The sequence below is a fragment of the Hemicordylus capensis genome, chromosome 11 (genome assembly GCF_027244095.1).
Source record: "Hemicordylus capensis ecotype Gifberg chromosome 11, rHemCap1.1.pri, whole genome shotgun sequence".
NCBI lineage: Eukaryota > Metazoa > Chordata > Lepidosauria > Squamata > Cordylidae > Hemicordylus > Hemicordylus capensis.
The window spans coordinates 2,294,693-2,318,422 of NC_069667.1; the positions used below are offsets into that span (position 1 = coordinate 2,294,693).

The 23,730-nt window shown below is 48.6% G+C and overlaps 1 protein-coding gene across 2 annotated transcripts in view; it reads right to left on the reverse strand.

The window, feature by feature from the left end:
• Positions 1-5,039: 5,039 nt before the first annotated feature.
• LOC128335485 (heat shock factor protein 3-like) overlaps positions 5,040-23,730 on the reverse strand; it is a 32,199-nt gene continuing 13,508 nt past the window's right edge. The window contains exons 5-13 of one of the 2 annotated variants that reach the window (XM_053273850.1): positions 23,447-23,522; positions 22,872-22,933; positions 21,090-21,171; positions 20,363-20,496; positions 19,306-19,554; positions 17,346-17,451; positions 15,613-15,678; positions 12,447-12,513; positions 5,040-10,197 (exon numbers count right to left, since the gene is read on the reverse strand). In XM_053273850.1, the coding sequence (XP_053129825.1) occupies positions 9,854-10,197; positions 12,447-12,513; positions 15,613-15,678; positions 17,346-17,451; positions 19,306-19,554; positions 20,363-20,496; positions 21,090-21,171; positions 22,872-22,933; positions 23,447-23,522 (1,186 nt within the window). In that variant the 3' untranslated portion in view covers positions 5,040-9,853. The remainder of the gene's footprint in view (positions 10,198-12,446; positions 12,514-15,612; positions 15,679-17,345; positions 17,452-19,305; positions 19,555-20,362; positions 20,497-21,089; positions 21,172-22,871; positions 22,934-23,446; positions 23,523-23,730) is intronic. The other variant, XM_053273851.1, reaches the window with a different exon arrangement.

Here is a 23,730-nt window from a genome sequence, read left to right on the forward strand (position 1 = left end):
TAACAAATTGTTCTCTCGAATTGTTTTTATATTTGCTAACGTGTTAAATGCTAGCCCACATTTAACACTCACATTTAGCATTAACATGTCCACATGTCAGGCTTTTAATTAGATTCATCGTTTTGAAATTTTTAACACTGAGTTTTAAATGTTTTTAATGTTTTAATAGCAATAGCAACAGCAATAGCAATAGCACTTACATTTATATACCGCTCTATAGCCGGAGCTCTCTAAGCGGTTTACAATGATTTAGCATATTGCCCCCCAACATTCTGGGTACTCATTTTACCGACCTCGGAAGGATGGAAGGCTGAGTCAACCTTGAGCCCCTGGTCAGGATCGAACTGGCAACCTTCTGGTTACAGGGCGGCAGTTTTACCACTGTGCCACCAGGGGCTCTTAAGTGATTTTAATTGTTCATTGACTTGATGTTTTACAATTATTTTAATTGTAAACTGCCCAGAGATACAAATTTGGGGCAGTACAGAAATATTTTAAATAAAACAAAATAGCATGTTACATTCTATCAGTCTATAAATAACGCTGCCCTCCCCAGGCTGGCCGTCCTCCTCTGCCCACGTCCCCTCCACGTACCTGAATTTCCAGACTCCATTGCTGGCTGCCCTCACCTCACACACAGCCCAGTGATGCACCCGACAATGCCATAGTCCTGCTAATTCTCTATGCTGCCCTGAATTATGCATGTTTTGTATTGTGTGGAGTGCTGCAAAGCAAGCAAGGAGAGAGAAGGGAAGTCTCCTCTTCACCATGTTCCCCACATAATTTCTCTTCGAGATCCATGGGGCCAAATTTTCATCCTGCAGAACTCAAGGCCAGGCTTGGTGGCCAAAACGTGCATCTGGAGGGGAACATCACCATTGCCCACATGATGGAAAGCCAGCGTGGGGTAGTGGTTAAGAGTGCTGGGCTAGGACCGGGGAGACCCGAGTTCAAATCCCCTCTTGGCCATGCAACTCACCAAGTGACTCTCAGCCAGTCGCCGGCCTCTCAGCCTAACCGACTACCTCCCAGAGTGGTTGTGAGGATTGAAACAAGATGTACACCACTCTGGGCTCCTCAGAGGAAGAGAAGGATAGAAATGAATAGTAAAAAATAAATAAAAAATAAAAAATGTAAAAATGAGGGAGTAAGGGCAGGGATGGATCCAGCGCAGTCGCAGTTCAACTTGCGCCTTTCCCCCACCCCACCTGAAAGACGCAGGCTGGACATTCGTCAGGTAATGCTGCATGGCCAGTCCGCAGGTTGCATAGCTCTCGGGCAGGGCGGGGGAGAGAGAAGAGCAACTGTGCAGCTCTACCTAATGAATGGCCAGCCTGCAGGCAGCACAGCTCTCAGGTGGGATAGGGAGAGGGGGGCCACCGATACTGCTCCAGTGGGAAGCAGCAGGGGCAGGCGTTTGCTGCCCTCTTCGAGACTGGCCAAGTGCCTCCTGCTCCAACAGGGCCACCACCATCCTCCCTTTGTATGGAGCAGGGCAAAGAGGTCTGTGGCACGCTGAAAGAACGTTCCAGTTGCCCCCAATCCCAGGGGGCCGCTGAAGGGATTTGCCCCAAAGCTCTCGGGATCCTGGAGCCAGAACAGCTGAGCAGTACAAAATAAAAGGTGCTGACCCAAGGGGAAAGGATGCGTGTGCTTCTGTGGGGCGGATTCCTGCCTGCGTCCCATTGGCTCCCCTCCATAGGGTGAAAAAGGAGGAGAGCACTGCAAAAGAGCGGCTCCAAAAAGGGAAGTTGAGCGCTTCCTTGTCCCATGCCAGTGATCTCGGAAGAGGAGGAGGTGGTGGTGGTGGGACTGCAGCTGACATCAGAGTCAACTTTCATCACCATCGAGAATGAAGCAATGCTGACGCAGCGCTTTCCTCCACCACTGTAACAGACATGGGCAGTTTCTATTAGCATCCTCAAAATGCTAATTATGCATTTTAATCAAATACTTCCCAAATTAATTTAATTTCCATCCTGCAATTGCTATGACAAGGAGCAGAAGATCAAATGTTGACCTCTTCCATTCATGCAGAGACAGGTAAAGTTGCACATCCATGAGGGCTAGCAACTTAAAAATACTAATAATCAGAACAGCATTTAAAATAGCCTGGTTCAGCTAGGGAAAACTCTGCTTGCCTAGAGAGCGAAGAGGCCGCTGGGTATTTGCAAATTTCATGGGCAGTCCTCAGCACAGCTCAGGAGAGGCCCCATGGCTCAGTGCAGAGCAGTGGCCTCCTACGCTGAAAGACTCAGGTCCAGTCAAAAGTAGGAGCAGGTCATAGGCGCTGCTGGGGAAAGGCCTTGGCCTGAGGAAGGAGCTGGTGACATTTAGCCTGAAGGAGAGGAGGCCAAGGCGGGACGAGAGAGGCCTCTTCAACCCCGGAAGGGCTGCCTCTGGGAAGGATGGGCAGAATTGGTCTCTGTTGCTCCAGGAGAGGAGAGGAGAGGAGAGGAGAGTTGGTCTGGTGGTAGCAAGCATGCCTTGTCCCCTTAGCTAAGCAGGGTCTGCCCTGGTTGCACTTGAAAGGGAGACTAGAAGTGTGAGCAGCCCTAGAAGATATTCCCTTCAGGGGATGGAGCCGCTCTGGGAAGAGCATCTAGGTCCCAAGTTCCCTCCCTGGCAGCAGCATCTCCAAGAGAGGGCTGAGAGAGACTCCTGCCTGCAACCTCGGAGAAGCTGCTGCCAGTCTGGGTAGACAATACTGAGCTAATGGGTCTGACTCAGTATATGGCAGCTTCCTATGTCCCTACAACTCTGGGGCCACTCATGGCCTCTATGCCTACCTTGCTGGGGCCCCCCAAATCGGCAGCCCCCTCAGGCCATCACCTCCCCTCTCCTGCTCCTGGCAGGACTAGAGCCAGTGCATTGGAAGTACAAGGGAGAAGATGTACGCCGGACATCAAGATGAATGCCCTGCTGCTGCAAGAGCCGACCTACTGTGGAACAGCCCACCTCCTGCGGTGATGGTCTCTCCTCCAGGGGAAGAGGCTGGCTGGTCAGCTGCCAAAGGGCAGCGCAGCCATTTCCTACGCTGAGCAGAGGGTTGGTCTCCAAGACCTTGATGACAAAACTCCAACAGTCTCTGGTTAAGTAGAACTCAGGCTGTACCTCTTGCAAGGTTATTTTTTCTGCAATATAAATATGCCTGTGCTAGAGGACATGTTTCTTCCAGCTACAGCCATGCAAAGAATAGGTGGTGCTATCTGGAAAAATCTGTTGACCTCTGAAAAGAACCAGCCACCACTACCACCTCACATACAGTTTTGGAAATCTTTTGGGGACTTCCGAGAATCAGGGTCAAAATGTTCCACATGCCAACGGCCACTTTCAAGGAAGTCAGCTGTAACATAGGAAGCTGTCAGACCCTTGGTCCATCTACCTCAGTATTGTCTACCCAGCCTGGCAGTGGCTTCTCCAAGGTTGCAGGCAGGAGTCTCTCTCAGCCCTATCTTGGAGATGCTGCCAGGGAGGGAACTTGGACCCTTCTGTATGCAGTTGCTCTTCCCAGAGCAGTCCCATCCCCTAAGGAAGTTTTTCACATTGGGATTTTAAAGCCCTCTAGTTTGCATTTCCTCCGGAATGGAGATGTGCGTTCACATATCGGCCAGATTTACCCCAAAGTCCCTGCTACATAGGAACCTGCCATATACTGCTCCTGTGAACAGCCTCTTTGTCTTGCCCAACCTGGTGGGGACAGGAACATAGGAAGCGGCCATATACTGAGTCAGACCCTTGGTCCATCTAGCTCAGTATTGTCTTCACAGACTGGCAGCAGCTTCTCCAAGGTTGCAGGCAGGAATCTCTCTCAGCCCCATCTTGGAGAAGCTGCCAGGGAGGGAACTTGAAACCTTCTGCTCTTCCCAGAGCGGCTTCATCCCCTGAGGGGAATATCTTCTAGTGCTCGCACTTCTAGTCTCCCATTCAGATGCAACCAGGGCAGACCCTGCTTAGCTATGGGGACAAGGCATGCTTGCTCCCACAAGACCAGCTCTCCTCTCCTACCTATCGGGGAGCAGTTCACACACAATTCAGGTCTTTCACTGTGTGTTAGAGTGCAGCCTGATTTATACCCAGGGTTTTAAAAAATCCACTCTTTGTGTTGGGTTTTTGGGATAACATTGAGTTTGCAGTAAAGCCTTGCAGAAAAGTCACGGTAAGGCCTGCTGTGTGAAGAACTCCATGGGGAATGTCTGGCAGTGCTCACACGTGTAGTCTCCCATTCAGATGCAAACCAGGGCAGACCCTGCTTAGCAAAGGGGACAAGTCATGCTGGCTACCACAAGACCAGCTCTCCTCCCATAGTAGGCGGAAAGGTCACACCACTTGACATTTCCATGTTGAGAATCAACACCCACCCAAATGTGGTGAAATGCCTCCACAGCCGTAGTGACTCATTGGCACCAAAGGAGCTGCAGCTGCCTCTGCTTCCCAGCAGCAGCAGCTTGGGTCACTCCTCCTCTCTCCCTCTCTCTCCCTCTGCCTGAGAGTTGTGCTGCCTGCAGGCTGGCCATTCATCAGGTAGAGCTGTGCAGTTAACCTGAGAAATGGCGAGCCTGCAGGCAGCATGGGAGAAAGAGCAGCAACCTGAACTGCCAGCAGGAGCAGAGGCAGCCTGGCCTTCACTGGTGCCTCCCCCACACCCGGCTCATTAGGTTCAGCTGCTACCACTCTACAGGAAAGGGGGAGGAAAAATGGACTGACTGCTGCCTGTCCAAATGTGGATAGCCTCATCCCTCAGTCAGTCAGTCTTTATTGCAGCCTTTGACCAATAGCACAACATCTAAAACTAGATAAAATTGTAAACATGAAGCCATATTAATAACATAACTGTATATTGGAGCTAACCATTACAATTCGCATTGCAGAACAGACTTTCCCCACCGTGTGAGTAAGAGATGAATGCACATCTATTAGCAGATCTCTGGGGTAGAATTTGTCCCATCGGCCCTGGCAGATTATGTAAAAGAGGGACAATCAACCTTCGCCTAAGAGAAACACCACAGGAGCACATGTGCAACTGACGCAATCTCATCTGAGTTACAGGGCAATATTTTATTTATTTATTTTTTTATTTTATTTATCAATTTTGTACACTGCCCCAAACCTTTTGTCTCTGGGTGGTTAACAATAACATAAAACCAGTTAAACACATATACAAAAACTTAAAACGATATAAACAATTTAAAAATCATCTACAGATTAAAACCTAAAAATGTAAAAAGCTGACAAAGCTTGGGTGAAGAGGTGGGTTTTCAAATGCTTTTTAAAAACTGCCAGAGATGGGGAGGCTCTTATTTCAGTAGGGAACGCATTCCAAAGCCTCAGGGCAGCAGCGGAGAAGGCCCGTCCCTGAGTAGCCACCAGACGAGCCGGTGGCAACTGCAGACTGACCTCTCCAGACAACCTCAATGGGCAGTAGGGCTCATGATGAAGACGACGCTCTCTTAAATACCCAGGGCCCAAGCCGTTTAGGGCTTTATAGGTTATAACCAGCACTTTGCATTTTGCCCAGAAACCTATTGATAGCCAGGGTGGATCTCTGTTGAAAAGCTCTGTTCAATCGGAATTCTATTTTATCTATCAGCCAAGAATTCTGAAGGGATATCCTCACAGGGTGGTCTTAAATATGACCTCCCCCCTCTTTTCTGGAAGAAAATGACTTATTTATTAATTATGATTAATATCATTACTTATATATTGCTTTCCAACACACACACAAAGCTTTCAAAGAGGTTAACATAGAAAAAGAATGAGGAGAAGATGGTTCTTTGTCCCCAAGGGGCTCACAGTCTAAAAAGAAACATAAGGATGACACCATGCTGGGGCTGGATAGGGCCAGTTGCTCTCCTACTGCACCAGATAAAGAGAATCACCACTTTGAAAGCTGCTTCTTTGACCAGTTCGCCAGGGAGCCCCATCAGGCTTATTTTAGTCCCTTCACACTTTGCTGGGCACCTGCTTAATTCTGCAAGTTCAAATGTGCTTGTTTTAGAGCCAAAATGAGCAACTTTCTCCTCCAAGCACCCAAAACTGCAGCACCAGGGAAAAAAAGGAAGAAACTTCAACGATCTTCACATCACCCTTTGCCCTGCAGTAACCCTCTGGAAGTATCTCACTCACTTCCGCAGAAATGTTTTGCAAGGTAACACAGTGGTGCAAGCTCCAAAGTATCCCCAGAACGCAAGGACTGAATTACTGGAAGAGGACATCCTTCAAATCCAGCTTTGCATCCCTAATAGTGACAAGAACATTCAGCTCTTGTGGTGAACGTCCTTGCACAAGCTTCGGTCCCATCAACATGCCCACAACAACAAAAGCCAAGAGGGTTCACTCAGAGCCCTCACATGCCTGCTGAGTGTGATGTTTTCAGGCACCTTCCTCCAAAAACAAGTCATGACCCAGAGTCTAGAAATAGGACCACGACAACCAGGCATGGAGCTGAGAGCTAGCAAATATCACGCTACCACTGACTGATACTTGGCCTGCCAGGGAGGGGCATGTTCCATCTAGGAGAGACTCTGGAGCATTTAGCTCCTACATCAGCAGTACCTTTGGGGCACACCAGCGGCTCATCCAAGGATCCAGAAATAAGCTCCTGGGTGGGTGGAAGTAGCTGATTGTCACCCATGGCGTGCAGCTCTGTGGGGCTGGGGACCCACGGTCAGTGGAGATTCACCAGCACCAGGAAATTCTGGGGCTTAAGACGGTGGGCTCCCCTCACTTCCTCCTGGTGCTCGGGGGTTCCCTGGATGGGTCAACATGGACTCTATCATTAGCTACCAGTAGCCCGAGGGGTGTGTGATGAACGGAGCTCGTTGACCATGGGGTTAGCTCATTAGGGGTGTGCCAGGAATGAGGAACCTAGACCAGAGCCAATCACCAGACACATAAACCAGCTGCACCATGTTTTGGATGAGGGTTCCAGTGAGGGAAAGGGGGTCTAAAAGCAGGACGGCAATTGGGGTAAGGGTTGCCTGCTCTTCTTTGTGCATTAAGGGTTCAAGGTAAGGGTTGCCTGCTCTTCTGAGTGCATTCCTAAGGACTGGCCGTAAGAACAGCCCTGCTGAGCCAGGCCCAAGGAGGCTCATCTAGTCCAGTCTCGTTTCCCACCGTGGCCCACCAGATGCCTCCGAGAAGCCCACAGGCAAGAGGGGAGGGCGGCATGCCCTGCTCTCTCCTGCTGTGGCTGCCCTGCAACTGGAATTGAGAGACATCTTCCCTCTGAGGCTGAGCCACCAGCCACTGATAGACCTGTCATCCATGAATTTGTCCAAGCCCCTTTTGAAGTCAATCAGCTAGCTGGAAAAGCAGTTTCATTTACTTTGCAGACTTCTGTAACTGGACTCTTTTGGTGAGAAAAAATGAACTTTGTGAATAATCGCATCTTAGGAGGATTGTGACCACACTCAATGGGGACCAGGTGGGCAAACCGATCTGGAGGACGGTTATTAGTCTCATTAGTCTCACTGATCCTCTGCTGTGGTAGTGGCCATGCCTCAGTAGACTATACTTTCCTTCCATTTCCATCCCAGCAGCAGAAAGGCCACTGGTGCCGCTGATTGTGGGCCAGTTTGCCCTCAGCCACACCCACCCCTCTCTTTTCTCTGGGTCTTCTGTGCATTTCACTGCACTGTTGTAACACCCTGACATGCACCAACCGACTGAAGCAAAAGTGCCTGCCGCTGCCCCTCACAGCATGCATGTCTTGGGGAGGAGAGACGGTCTGGTGGGAAGGAGCATGAATTGCCCCCTTTGCTACGCAGTGTCTGACCTGATTTGCTTTCAGATGGGTGACTACATATGAGCACTGTCTGCTGTAAGTTATTCCCTTTAGGGGGTGTGGCCATAGGTCAGTGGCAGAGCGCCTGTTTTGCATAAACAAGGTCCCAGGTTTAGTCCCTGGCAGCACCTCCAGGTAAGGCTGAGAGAGATTCCTGCTGCCAGTCAGAGCAGACAATACTGAGCTAGATGGACCAAGGGTCTGACTCAGTACAAGGCAGCTTCCTATGTCTGGCAAGAGAGAAGAACAAAGAGTTGCTGGTCTGACAGTCCTGGGGTTTAATAGTTCGTGCAGGTTCCTCCAGCTAACAAATTCTGCCTGCACCCGTCAGACGCTGGCAACAGGAAGCTGACACAAGTTTGACACGTTACAATGACCTCAGCAAAACCTGGCTAGGCAGTTTGAATTTTCATTTTAAGTACATAGCCTTTGTATCTGTGACATTTTTAACAGGACAGGCAAAACAAACCCTCTTTTGTCCCTGTAAAACCAAGAGTTTAGACTTGGAATCATATTAATCTCAGACCAAATATGGAGGAAAGGCTGCCAGCATGACATATTCAAAGTACATTCTAGGGTGAACAGTGTAATTTTCTCAAGAATCTAAGAGACTGAAATGCCTTGAAGTTGGACTTCTGAATAAGTTAAAATTGGAAGTAGATCCATTCGGAACCCACAGAGCCTGCCAGGGAAAATAGAGGCAGGCATTTCCCCCCCTCCATAAGAGAAAAGAAAAAGCAGGAGCAAGTGAACAAGAGGCCTTTGTAGTCCACGCAGTGGAGGGTGAGATGGGGTTCGGAGAGTTACCAAAGTCTGCTTAGGAGATTAGAGTCTTTCTTACCCCTGCTTTAGCACTGTCTCCAATCTTTCCCTCCCGCAGTTTGGGCCACGGGGAACATGTGGTCGGGGACATGCATCCTTTTATTTCCATGGCACTAAGGTGCTTTTAAAGTAATACAGGAGGTCAACAATGGAAGAACCTCAGCTCCAACTGTCCAGATGTCCAAAAGGGTGTGAAATGAAACTCACAACAAAGAGGTCCACCACACACATTTTCGTGGCTAATCTGTGGCTGGAGCACCATCATTCCCCGCAGACACAAAAGCAACACGCTACAATGGTTCAAATTCACTGCTTTCTATTGTGGGGAGTTGAGGGGTGGAGAGAAACAAGTCTCATTCTTCTGAGCCTCATGAAGAGATTTACAAACAGGCAAAAAGAACCAAGTTAAACAGGTGTCAGCTAATCACCCTCAGAACGGCGTCGGCCAAATGGAAAGAGGTCACTGGAAGGTCTTCAGCCCAAGAGAGCAGATGTGCGTTCTCTTTACAGATAGGGGAAATTTAACCATAAGTTGATCTTAGATTAACTTGCATGTGATTTATTGAGAACTAGTAACATTATCAGGAGCAGCAGTTTTGGCATGCAATGTGCATGAGAAACCAGCATTCTGTAGAGTATCTAAAAACTGACTGGTGTGTCATTTTAAATGGGCGCATTAAAAATAGACTGTTTTCCATAGGAAACAGAAGAGTTGCTTACCTAGCTTTCTAAAGGTAAATGTAACATAACCTGTGATGCAATACAAAATCAGAAGAATAACTACTGTGGCAGAAAAGTAGAGAAAACTTTGCAATGTGTCAAAAAGAAGAAGTCTAATGATAAAGAGTACAAACCACCTTAGCAGAGACAATATTTTGGAAGAAAATAAATGTGATCCTGTAATGCTTGCTATCATGAGACTCGACAGCTTAAAAACCCACATATTGAAAGGCAAACTGTACACGGAGTTACAAAGCGGTTGCTCTAGCAACAGAGTACTCGGCTGTAAAATACTGAGAATGGATCCAGGCTGGCTCTTTGCCCTCTTTTTAAACAGTCAGCGCGGCACAACTCTGGCATTGCAACAGCCTCCCTTGAACTCTGGTAAAGAGAACCTTCCCTTTTCGCTACAAGAAATCAGGCGGCAGAAGAAAGAGAGGAGCGGGACCTCTCTGCCAGCCTGATGCAGACTCGGGGCCTTTGCACAGCTCGGACGCTGTTTCCCCAAAGGTCTGTGGAGGCCGTTCAAGAGGTCTCTATTTCCGAGGCCTCTTCTATGAAGTTTGCAACGGGGCTGAGAAGCAGGAGGGGGAAGAGTTTGTACTCCCCATTCAGGTCTTCTGAGAGGAGAGGCTGCTCCAGAGGTTCCAGCAGGGGAGTGGTGCCCTCGGACTGGCTGGCGGGATCGAGGAGCTGCAGAGGAGCCTCGCTGCCCGGAGGAGAAGGAGGGGGCGGCAGGCAAGGGCGGTCTTCCAGAGAAGCCAGGAGGTCATCTTTGGCTCCCTCCAGCTTGCAGGCGTCATCGCTCGAAGGAGGCTCTTCAAACAACGAGAGCAGAGGGTTCCCCCTGTATTGGATCACCTGCATGTCTGTGGGAGGGGAGGGAAGCCACCCATTAAGAGCAAAGCTAAATGCTGGCTCACATCTGGAAACTGCCCTCTCTGCACACGGTATGCACACGGGGCTTTACAAAGCGTAAGGGTCCAGGCCCCTGCCCCACAGGGCTTACAATCAAAGCAGCAGAAAGGAGGACACACAGTTGTCATCAAATATGTATCGGGAACCCTGCCAAAACAGCGAGAATGAAACAGTGGAGCATGTGTTTTTAAACTGTAAATTTCATTTGGAATAATGCAAATTGTTCATAACACCACTGTCATCACTCTTCCCCAGAAGGGCTGAACCTTCTTGGGTGAATACACTTTCAGCTGGGGCTAATGATGCAATTACTTTTCAAGTGGCCAGAAACTGTTCTGCAGTTAGCCAAATTAAACGCAGGCAGACTGGTTTTGGTTAAGGGTTGTTTCCCTGCTGTATTTGGCATGATGTATTATGTAGGCAGATATGTTTTTGTATTGTAGCCGTATCCAGGGGTGTAACTACTATTAGGCAAGGGGAGGCGGTTGCCTGGGGGCCCCACTGCCTTGGGGGCCCCCCAGAGACACCTCACATGACTCCCCATTGCCCCCTGCCCAGCCCCAGGTCCCCTCAGCCACTTGCCCTGCTTGCCCGCCTCTCTCCTGCTTGTCCTCCCGGCCGGCAATCGAGGCACCAGACCAGCTGCCTGCAAAGAGCTGCTTTCCTCCCGGGTGCCTCTCAGCTGACCGGCGGGTGGCGGGGCTTGCAGGGAGGCCTCCGTGTAGGCCCCAGTGAAGCCTGAACTGGAGTAGGCTGGCAGGGAGGCCCCAAGCAAGCAAGCAAGCAAGCAAGGAGGCAGGCAGGCAGGCAGGCAGGCAGAGTGGCCCCTACAGTTCTCTGCCAGCCAGCCCAGCATTTGCCAGGTAGAACGTGAACTCCTTTTTGTGGTCACCGCCCCCCCCGCACCCATATATAGGGATCTGCTTGCCATAGGGCTTTGATATGGACGGTGGGGGAGGAGACTGAGAAGTCTCTGAATATTTAATTTAAAACAGCTTGGGAAATTTGCTGGCTTAAAAAAAACTATCTAAAAAATCCTATAAGTGGCTTGTTTCATGGCAGAAAATTATAAAAACGTCTGGAACAAACAATATTATATTCATTCATTCATTCATTCACAAATGCACTTATGTTCAAGTTGTTCTGCAACCCAGAAGGTCTGAGTGAGAACTGTGAAGCATGTGTGGTGCTTTTATTTTATTTTTCTTGTGTGTGAACTGCTCCCCAATAACTCGCAGGGACTTCAGGGTCAATCTGGCCAACATGGGAATGCAGCACCTCCATTCCAGAGGAGATGTGTGTTAACGGGCTTTAAAAGCCTCCCGTGAAAAGCCTCCTGCAATCAAACTTTACCGAATTTGTTCAAATTTCTGAGAAAACAGGCTCACCCTGCATGGTTGAAAGTCTCCTTTGCTAATCTGCAGCGAGGGGGCCATTTTAATAATTAGCGTTGCTAGTGTGTTCTAGGCATTAAAAGTAGCACAAATATATAGTACTCAATGTATATCACTATATATTGTGAAGTGTGTGTGTATTCAGTGAAATGTATTTCTAGGCAGCAGACTTATTTTGAAATATCAGACTTAAATCCTTGGGGGCCTGGGGTGTGCGGAGGCCCTGGACTTTGAGGGGGGGCATTTTAAAATCTGGTCTCTGGGCCCACTCCAACCTTGCTACACCCCTGGCCGTATCGCACTTATACTGCTTTGCTTGTCTATTAACAACAACAACAAATCTATTGACAGGGAATCCTCATTGAGACTTCGTGGCACTGCTATTGTTCACACAGGTGGGAACCTCTCTCTCCTCTCTCTCAGTTCCCCCACCCCAGCCAAGGGATCTGCACACCAACTTGTTTAATGGTTTACAACAGGAGTCAGCCAGCAAGCCACTAAAAGATCCAAGAGTGCCAATGGGATAGACAGCATTCAAAATGGTTTAAATTATTAATGCTGGTTTTAAAAGATTTTAATGTTCATGTTTAAATGATTTTAATTGTTTAACTGATTCTAATTAATTCTAATTTTAATTGTTTAATTGATTCTAATTGAGGGGCGGTCTATAAATCAATAATCAGTAATTGATCCATCAATTGCAAGTCTCTTCCCTCTACCCTAAAGGGCTTTGCAGTTTTACTCCATTCCAGCGTAGACTGAATCCGGTTTCCAAGCCAATGCAGGGCTCCCCCCAAAGAGCTCACCATTCTTTCCTGGCAGTTGCCGCTCATTTGTTGCCATCATGTCTACGCTTTCCGGCAAATCTTCTGTCTAGAGAAAAGGGAACAGGCTTGACAGGGTTCCTTTTTCCAGATGGACTGCTTTCAGAAAGAGGGCACGTGCATACACCCATTCTCTGCAGACCCACCCAGCCAGGAGCCAGCACCTCCACGCCCCAGTGAAGGGTCTGAACAGCACAGCTGGTTTCTCCAAGGACTGACACCCGCTGGCACTGATCAGCTGCACGGTCTGCCCTCCACAGTCTCATGGGCTGCGCAGCTTTGCCACAGAGCCGGGCTTCCCAACCTGTGGCCCTCCAGATGGGGCTGAACTGCAACTCCCATCGTTCCCAGCTACCCCGATTGAGGCCGAGGTTGATGGGAGTTGCAGTTCAGCCCCATCTGGAGGGCCAGAGGTTGGGAAGCCCTGCCCTGGAGGGATCCCGGTGGGTGCCACCTCCCATCTCTGGCACTTTGCTTGGTCTTCAGTATTTCTGCAAGAAGCAGCCTCATGGCCATGACCAAGTAGGCCAGTCACACTTGGTATTTTTCTGGATATTCCTCCAGTACACGAGTAGAAATATTAAGGGGTCCAAAAGCAGAGTTCTCTCTAACAGGGGTTCCTGGATGTTGTTGACTATAACTCCCAACATCCTCAGCCAAAGGCCATTGCAGCCCAGGATGCTGGGAGATGAAAGCAAAAACATCCAGGACTCCTCGCTACAAGGAACACAGATGCAAAGCCATGTTCATGCCTGGTATCCCAGGGATTGCCTTATTAGTATGAATCCAGCAAGCTGCTGCATTTTAATCCAGCCCTTCCTCCAAGGAGCTCAGGGTGCCAAATATCCCCCCCCCCATTTTTATGTTCCCAGTTACCCCATGAAGTAGGATAGGCTGCAAGATGGTATTTGGCCTGAGGTCACCCCCTGAGCTTCTTGGTGGATGAGGAACTGGTCCCTCAACTCTGTCCACCACACCACACAAGCTTTCGCTTTGGATTACTGTCCACAAGAGACAACAGGTTTCCTTCTTCCCTGCAAACTCTATGAGGCTTAAAATCCTTTGCTACCTTAGGCTATCTTTGAGATATCAACCAGGCATTTCTTTAGACATTACTGGTAAGAGCAACCCCACCAGATCAGACCAGAGATCCTGCTTCCCAGAGTAGAACTTGTGGAATTCTCTGTTCAGAATGCTCTGTTGAGAACTTGTGGAATTCTCTGCCACAAGATGTGGTGACAGCCAACAACCTGGATGGCTTTAAGAGGGGTTTGGATCACTTCATGGAGGAGAGGTCTATCAATGGCTACCAGTCGCGGGGCTGTGGGCCACCTCCAGCCTCAAAGGCAGGATGCCTCTGAGTACCAGTTGCAGGGGAGCAACAGCAGCAGAGAGGGCATGCCCTCAACTCCTGCCTGTAGGCTTCCAGCAGCATCTGGTGGGCCACTGTGTGAAACAGGATGCTGGACTAGATGGGCCTCCTTGGGCCTGATCCAGCAGGGCTGTTCTTATGTCCTTATGACCAACCAGGTGCCTCCCAAGGAGTCCACAAGCCAGGCATGAAGGCAATAGGTTGCTCTCCCAGCACCTAGTGTGGCTTACTGCTCATGAAGCTGGAGGTTCCATCTAGCCATCCTGGTTAACAGCCACTGAGAGATTTCTCCTCTGTCGCCACTGCCTCCATGAATGTGCCTAATCCCCTTTTGAAGCCAGCTCGGCTGCTGACCACCTTGACATCATGAGGCGTGAACAACATTCGCTGTGTGAAAATCTGTCCTGAATCGACGGCCCATCACTCTCACTGGATGGCCTGAAATCCCCATGTTATGGACAAAATTCTCTTATCTGCACACTGTGCACCATTTTATGAACTTTTGTACTGTCCCCACCTTGCTGTCTTGTTTCTGAACTACATAAGAGCCCTCTGGAGCACTCCTAGGAGCATTTGAGGGGTTTGTATCAGGGCTGCAAGGACGCTTCAAAGAGTCAACAGAAACTTCCCCAAATCTCTCACATACTCTCTGCTCCACATCAACCCATCATCACCTTGTCCTCCCCCCCCGCCCCCGGTCCCCCAGCGGCTGGCTTCTACAGAAGGCAAGAATCGGCAGCCTACAGAGCTCAAGGACTTGTGGGTGCTTCTCCCCTTGTCTGCTGCGCTGCACCGCGGGGGTGGGGGGTGGGAGGAAAGCGCAAGCGACCCCCACCCTGCCCCGAAAGACCTGCGCGCTGCCGTCTCCCAACAGGCCACACTACACAGAGCTTTTCTGAGCAACACTCACAAAGCCAACATCGCTGGTGAAAGCTGCCAGAGTTTTATTCCGGTTAGAAGAATCCAAACTATCCTGGAAAAGGAGCTTAAACAAACATTTAAAAAGATTCTTCTGAGAATTCGCTCAAAGGAGAATTCAGATTTGGCACAAATCTCTCTTTCTGTTTGTCCTGAACTCCCGCCACCCTCCCTCCACTCAGGAAGTTGCTGTGGATACTTGTCTTGGAAAACGCTTTTTTAAAACATGTCATTACAAAAAACAAAACAAAAAACACCAAACCATACACAAACACTTACTGCCCCTCAAATACTTATAGCGAGTCCATATTCTCCACTCCCATCCCCATGAAGTATTTGCAGAAAGGTGTTGCTTTTCATCCTTGGCAAAGCCCCAACTCTGCTCTTTCAACAGCAGAAGCAAAACGTGTCCTGCAAAATGCCACTGATGGTGCCATGGACCCTCGAACATTTCTACCGAAACTTATTGTTTGTCCTGGTCTTCAAATTATTTCTCTGGGGTTTTATTACGGCTAAACAAAAAAAATGGAACTGGAACCAGTTAAACGGGCTTGGATTTGGTTTAGATGGGCAGGAAGGAGAGGCCCTGTAGATGGAGGGCTAGGAAACTAGAGAGCAGAATGGCATTCGCAGTGTCCCAAAGAATGTCTGTCAGTCAGTCACACACATTCACTCTGCTATTCGGTTATTTTTGGCAGATCAGTCAGGACAGTGCCACTAAATCGCTGCATGATGCACAACCTGTCTAGTTAGTTTCCCAGGTCAGAAAGAGAGGCTGATCTAAACTCAGATCCAATGCCAGGTCCCCACAACACTGTCCCACTTGTGCCCGCAAGGAAAGAAGCCCACCCCACTTACATGGTCCAAGCCAGGTGCAACTTCCGCCAAGTTCGTGTCCATCACAGGAAGCTCGGGACTGATGGTCTGGAAGCAGAGGACACAGAAATGAGATCTCTCCTCAAACAAGAAGGGCTGGCACATGCAAGGCAATATCTCTTAGGAAGGATAGGTGTCCTTTGACAATCAGGCAACACATATCTGAAGAGGCATCCCCCTTCCCTCTCACAGAGGAGGAGATGCCTCTCCTATGATAATACCTGCTGCAAGACACGCAGCCATCCTCTAAAAGAAATGAAGCATGCTTTGCCTTAAAAAACAGTTGCTTTAGTCAAATGAAAATGTACGCAGAATCTATCTATTAAACTATACCATTTATCTGTCATGATTTCTTTCATTGGCCTTAAAACCATTAGGGTCATCAGCCTTAAGAGCAAGTCAGTCTCAGACACTCAACACAGAGAACAGGATTAGATCATAACTTTCTATACTATGGCACACCTTCCAGTCTATTACATTCATATTTTAATGAGACGATTCTTTTGCCAATATCTTTCCAGAACTTCCAGCTTGTATTTGTGTGAAGAGGATTCTTAGATGGTGTGCTCCTACTGATTCTATTGTTTGGTCAGGATTCACTAATGCACAAAAGAAGCCCAAATAGGAGAGGAGAAGGTGCCTTTATTCTGAGCCACAGTATTAGAACACTGAATATACACAACTATATTGAGGGACTGTAAAGAACTTTTGAATTAATGCCACTGGAAAAGGGCTGAGAAATTGCCGAAATGCATCTGGAGTATTGTGAAGAACTTTTAGACATCCTTCTGGAACTAATCAAATCAACTCATGGGTTTTTAAGAAACATCTCTGGAGTTTCATTAAGGACATTATATTGATTCTGTTCACATTGACTGGAAATCCTGGATGAAATATCCATTTGGACTTTTGAAATATCATTATAGGACTGAATGTGTCCATTTTTAAATGAAAGAAATTATTTTTATATATGATTATTTGTAAGGATTTTATAGTGTCTATTGTAGGTTATGAGGGGGGTCAATACATGGAAATCAATGAAGCATTATAAATTACTATGCAAGTTTGATTAAATGAGATACTTCATGAGTTTAGAGTTGTATATCAAGATTTTTATTTGGTGTTCATTTGTTCCCTTATTGTGTTTTTTGAACCCTTAAAAGGTTTTAAATCATTCTTTGGTCAGGATTCAACCAGCCCATGCTCCACATCTGCAGAAAGGCCCACAGATCAAGAGCTCAGCACATGCACACACACACACACACACACACACACACACAGGTCCCAGCTACACAAACTGAGCTCCAAAAAACCAACGTGGAGAGATCACACCAATGGGGCCTACTTGGGCTGGATTTAACCCATATTGTGCATCAAATACTGCAGTTCCATGCATAAGAAACTGCCAAACATAGGAAGCTGCCTTCTACTGAGTCAGACCACTGGTCCATCTTACTCAGTATTGTCCACACAGACTGGCAGCAGCTTCTCCAAGGTTGCAAGCAGGAATCTCTCTCAGCCCTCTCTTGGAGATGCTGCCAGGGAGGGAACTGGGAACCTTCTACTCTTCCCAGAGCAGCTCCATCCCCTAAGGGGAGTATCTCACAGTGCTCACATATTCAAATACAAACCAAGGTAGACCCTGCTCAGCAAAGGGGACAAGTCATGCTTGCTACCACAAGACCAGCTCTCCTCTCACACAATGAGGGACTCACGTCAGTCGGCGCTTCTGAGGCATAGCTGAATTTCTTCCCAGACAACATTGCCTGCAGCTCCTCGAGGCTCGCATCGATGCAGTTCAAAAAGTCTTGCATCACTTCTCTAGAAAATAAAAATCCAGGGTAAAAAGGGAAACCAGCAACAGGAACTCTGCCTGGCTGGATATGATTACTTTATTATTTTTGCAGGAGATATTTGTATTTATAGGGCTTGTATCTCGCCACAAATAACCTCATCACAATTTCTAACAACTACCAAATGCAGAATCAGAACAATAAGCCACAAATATAAAAGCAGCAGAATCAAAATCCAAACCCATCAAAAGCCTGGTGCTTAAGTGGAACCATGCAAACATCTCTAGAACAACAGTTCCATCTTTGGGGCACAACCACTACAGAAAAGTCCCTCTCTCTAGTAGAGTCTGCTAGAATTTGTTGTGGGCCAGAAAACCGAGAACGTATCTTAAAACGGTTCAAAAGAGCAGGAAGCAGTCCAGGAGAGACACATGCCCTCTGCAAATTACACTTCTATCCACTGGTCCCTCTAATTTTTTTCATCTCTGTGAGGAACGAGTTTTGTTCTGGGTGGCAGTATCAAGGCAGGGTGTGCACTTGTGCATTCAGAGTGGGGACTTCCTGATTCAACCTCAGCGGGATCTAAAATTAACTGAACAGACACAGAAAAAGACTTGTGGGCACAAGCCTTGGAGGGAACACTGCTTCCATCTGGTAGCCAAAGTGGATGATTTTGCCACCTGGTCCCTTTCTAAACAGAACCTATCAGTTTATTTGAGAAGGCTATGGACAGGGGTCAAGAAATGTTGGCTCTGTTCACCAGCCAAATATTTTACTCATTGAGCTATGTTGGTACATTACTCGTCAGCAGTTTTTTTCATTCGTCAGGCATCATTTTTCATGAGTCACAGACAAGTAGACTAGTGGATTTCCTGAGCCCTGGCTATGGAGTTGGTCAGACAAGAGTTGGCATGCAGTGCCATGGCAGCGGGAGACAGTTCTCCCTCTCGCCCTCCCAATACTTAGCATCTAGCTGATCATGGCACAATCTTCCGTCTCCAGACCCCTCCCCAGCAGCCCCAGCCAGGGAAGGTGGAACTGACCCCTTGCAGGTCACATTTCCGAAGCGACTGCTGGTGCACAGACTGGGAACATGGTGAACCCAGCCTGCATTCCCTTGGCTAGAGATCCCAGCCAGCATGACACAGCAGGAGCAAAGGAGAGCATCTTTTCCTAGAAGGGCCATAGTTCACTGCGTGCGCGGGGTGGGGTGGGGTGGGGTGGGGGGCAGCTCTCAGAAGCTGATGGTCCCAGGATCAGCCCCAGCACCTCCACCTGAAGGCTGTAGGTTGGGTAACAGGCTGGGATCCTGGCCAAGAATGCCTGGCCCAGTAACTCTGATTGAATCCAGCAAGGCACCTCCCACATTCTTGAAGCAAGGCTGCATGTGCAGGATTGAACACAGAGGAGTTTAACTGCCCTGACTGTACACATATCCCATGCTGGCACCTTCACACACATCGAAGGACTAGGAGGATCTAATTTGAAGGCAGGGAAGAAGTAAACCATACAAGGGTGGAGTCAGTTCACCCCTGAATGAGATTACTGCAAAAAGTCATCAATGAAGCAGCTTTGGAAATATCTGGCATTGGAGCCCAATCTGGGAAATGAAGGAAGGGGAATCTCAAGGGGAAATTGTTAAGGAGAAATCCTGTCATTAAGGAGAAATCACAACCATCCAAGTGAGGTAAAGGTGAAGGCCATGGTTGAGGCAGGGGCTTGAGATGACCACAAGACAGAATTGTTCATTAGCTACTGCAGATCTGAGGAGTTTGCATCTGGAAATGCAAAAAAGAGGGCTCTCATCTATCAAAGCCATCTCCCAAAGCACCTTTAAAGACACCGTCCAGCCCAGGCTGGGCCTCTCTGACACCAGACACACCTGTCCAGCAAACTATCACTCTGCGCCACTGTTTCGTTTCCGTTCAAGATGGAATCGATCACCGCATCAGGGTCTTCGCAGGCACCAGCCTGCACAGAATGCAGCTCCACAGCATTGCTCCCCACCGCACTGGCCTGGCCTGGGTTGTCTATGAGCTCCACAGAATATCTGGTTTCTGGGAACTCCAGTTCTGATGCTGGTGGTGCCTTGTAGGCAGCAAGACCTTCTTTGGTGGGCAGCTGGGTCTCCCTGAAAAAGCAAACCACATCCAGAGGCTGGAGATCTAGACCTTTGCACTTTTTTGAATATAAAGCACACCAAAGCCTTTGGAAATTTTATTTGGCCACCACCACATCCAATGGAAGTTGCTGAAACCGGTGAACTATGAAGAAGTATTTTTGACTCCCTTCTAAGCCTTCAATCTATCCGTCTCCCTGAATGACTCCAAGTGTTTGCATTCTGAACGACTGATTTCTCCATTCATGACATCTGTACCAGTTTGCAATTCTATAAACTACTACTTTAGGGTTCCCTTATGGGGAGGGTTTATCACTTGGGACAGAGCACATTACTTCATGCAGAAGGTCCCAGGATCTTGGCCAGCAGGGCTGAAAAGGCTTCTGCCTGAGATCATGGAGAAACCACAGGCAGAGCAGATGGTCTGATTCAGGAGAAGGCAAAGTCACAGACCCTCACATTGACCCCACCCCACCCCTTCCCCTCTTGAAGCTAAAATGCCTCAGGCCTTCCTGATAAACGGAAGATCCACCCAGACTAACTCTCCGTTCCTTTAACACCCCCTTTCCTTATACTCTCCAGCTTTAAGGCACAGGCAACCAGAACAAATGGCTGAATAAATACTGCGTAAATGGACACGCACCAGTTCATACAAGGGCATTCCTGGGCTCCCATTCCAGCCCATATTTTTCACCACCCCCAAACAAAAAACTGCAGCCCCGTTTCCTGCCTTAGGCTGCCTTGAGAAACTGCCAACCTGCCTGACTACAGTCCACAGTCAAGGAGCAGAGTGGAAACATTGCCCCTTCTGTAGCCTCACCAATTCCTGTTACTTGGGTGGGCCAGAGCAAGTAGCTTCTCCGGACCATCCTCCACCTCCTCTTCGTGAGCATCGGTGATGTCACAAATTATGAGAGAGTCTTTGCCGTCTGGGCTGTGCTGGGAAATCGCTGCCTGCAGCAAAAGAGCAACAACAGAGAGGGGGTCACGCAGAGGGACATGTTTCACTCCTCTTGCATGTGTCTTTCTTCTGATTTTTATCTCAAAGACAGTATTGACTTCCAATACTGGGTCTGGGGAGGGTATGGCAATATCTACCAGTTCACTTCAATCATATCATCAAAACACTTTTCATAGAATCATTGTACAAAACAGGCCTTCTCAACTTAGCACACATACACACACCCAGCTGTTTTTGGACTACAACTCCTATAATCCCCAGACCCAGTGGCCAATGGCCAGGGATTTTGGGAATTGTAGGCCAACATCTGCAGGACGGCCAAAGTTGAGCAGCCCTGGTATAGAATCACAGAATTTTCAAGTTGGAAGGAACCTCAGGTGTCTTCTAGGCCAACCTCTGGCCCAGCAGATGGCTGGCCAGCCTTGGTCTGAAAACCATCGGGAGGAGGAGAAGAGTCCACCACTGAGTGAGGCAGGCTACTCCCCTTGGCTAACAGCTCCACTTAAACTCGGTGGCCAAAGGGGCAGCACACCTGAGTGGAGTATCAACCAGCACAAGATTCTCACACACAGAAATACCAACTTACTGCTTCACAGTCTTCTACAGGAATGCGGACGTACTGGCGGCTGTACTTCGAGGGCGGGGCTCCTGAAGGGTCGGCCAGAGGTCTGGGGAGAGAACGCACAGAACAGCCAGGTTCTTAGGGCATGCTTAGAAAGAGATGATGGCCAAAGCATTCCGTTCAGTCACCTACATTGGGCTCCATGTTTCTATGGAAGGTTGTCACAATCTCTTAGGCGCACCTCAGTGATGTTTACTTGCAGAAGAAATGGGAGGGCAGTAACTGGAAGTGTGGGTTAACCAGGTGGACTCTTGGCCAATCTTTGATGTGTGGGGATTCCCACTTCCTTCAGCCTGAACTGGAAGGGTCCCCCATCACCCCCGCCATCATCACACGTTAGGAAAATGCACCTGCTGAATGTTGCCTATCAAAGCGTGATGCTGGGCCTAATATCTCCACTGAAATCTGAATGGGACAGACAGACATCGTGGACATGGGTTTCATTTTCCTTTGTGCTTTGGGATGATGTCCAAGAAGAGAAAATGGGGAAGAACTTCACAGAGGACTGGTCTGGACGATACGGGCATGCAAACTAGCCTAGAGACCTTCAACAGCCAAGCAGGAGCGGCTCATCCTAGCGAGCCCAGGTGTGTGTCTGGGAGCGGGGGAAGCACCCAAGGAGGCACAGCTGCCTCTGCTTCCCGGAGCTCCATTTGCTCCTCTCTCTGCCACCCCACCCTGACGGCAGGCCGGCCATTTATCAGGTAGAGTTGCATGGTTAACCTTGCAGCTCTACCTAATGAATGGTCAGCCTGTGGGTGGTGGAGCTCTACAGAGAGAGGAGCAGATAGTGCTCCAGGAAGCAGAGGCAGCTTGACAAAAAATCTTGCCTTCCTTAGCCACTGTTTGCATCCCAAAGCTTTCCTAACCTCTTCAGGGTGATGGGTCACTTGGTGCAAAACAGAACAAAATCTAGAATCTCCAAAGGTCAAAAATACGTGATAATGTCCAAGGCAACCCTTGGTTGGGCTTACTTGGAATGGAACGGGAATCATGGTTTCCTTAGAGGGAAAACATCTGCCTAGGAAGATATGCAAAAGCAATGTTCTGTGAAACAGTTGAAATGCATCGTTTTTCATATGTGCACAATTAAATGGGAAACCTGTAGCTGGTTTTGGCTTCCCCAGATCATGCACACACATAAGCATGCAGCCAATAAGACAAGTGCCCAATCACTGGATATGGTCGTCTGCACCAACCTGGGAGAGAACCAGAACTCAGCGGCACAGTACATTTAGCCTACACCTCCAGCTCAAAGATCCCAGCTAGTAAGGGATCTACTGGGTAAGATCCTGAAGAACTGCTGCCTGCCAGAGCAGGCAGCCTTGGTTTCATGGAACAAGGGTCTGACTCCGCAGAAGGGACCTTCATAAGATTTTCACACCTCTCCCTACACAGCATTCTCAATAGGAAAGCCTAATATCTGAAGCGAGCTTAAAAAGCTCAAACATGGACAAGACTGCAATTCCTTGGGAGCTTTCGAGGTTTCATGAAACCAGAAAACAGGAAGCCATAAAAATAGCGCAGCCACTACATAAAAGAAATCACAAGGGCAGCATTTCAAAGATGCTTGTTGAAGCACAACTGAGACCATTTTGGCTGTGTGTGCCTCCGTGAATCTTTTTGTGGGGGAGGAAGCACTGCCCACTTTCAGAAGAGCATTCAGTTAGGGAAAGAAACTGAAAAGGAGAAAGTCTTATGAGGGTTCAGCTTGGGCACCAAGAGAGAAAACTGCGAGGGAAATACCTTTTCCGTTTGAGTCCCAGAATGCAGTTGCCTCTCATCAAACCCAGGATGAATTCAAGGATCTGAGAAAACAAGAGACAGCGTTAGGAGCAGCGTCCTCTCTAATTATTTTCATCTGTGCGCAGAATGAGTTTTGTCCTGGGCGGCACTATCAAGACAGTGTGCGTGGTTCAATCCGCGCAGGATCTAAAATTAACTGAGCGGACATCAAAACACTTGTGTGCCTGTGCACATGCCTTAGAGGGAACACTGGTTAGGAGCTGCAGGTTCTCCCAACCATCTCCACATGAGGGCGGCTGATGATCTAGCTGGGAATTTGCAGTCAGGACACCAGCTAGAGAAGCTGGCAATGGCTTCTCAAAGTCTTTCCCAGGAAGCACCACCCCTCAGTGCCATCTCTGGAAGGTCTTTTGCCGTGACCCCCTTTCAGAAATGGGGCAGCAACCCTCTGGAAGTGCAGCATCCCCTTGAGATCTGGGCTGCCAAGGACTACTTGCCACTGCCAATGGGGGGCTTTCAGCCATTGTGGCTTGGGAGGATGGGAGCTGGAGCCCAACAACAACTGTGGCCAGTACCTTCGACAAGAGCTGCTGCTGCTGGCTGTGCTTCTGCCTTAGAGAGGCCACCTCCTTCCAGAGGGCTTTGTTCTCCCTGAAAGGAAAGGCACAGAAGAATTCATTCAGCTTGCCCTAGGAGGGCTTTCCAGCTTTCACAACAGCCCAGAGAGGCTGAATATCACACCCCCCCTTGGAGACCAAACACTGGGTTCTCTGGGGCACCCCTAAAGATGTGAAGGCAACCAAAGTTTCACCAGGGAGTGGCCTTAAAAGGGGCTTTTACTAATTCACAGAGGACAGGT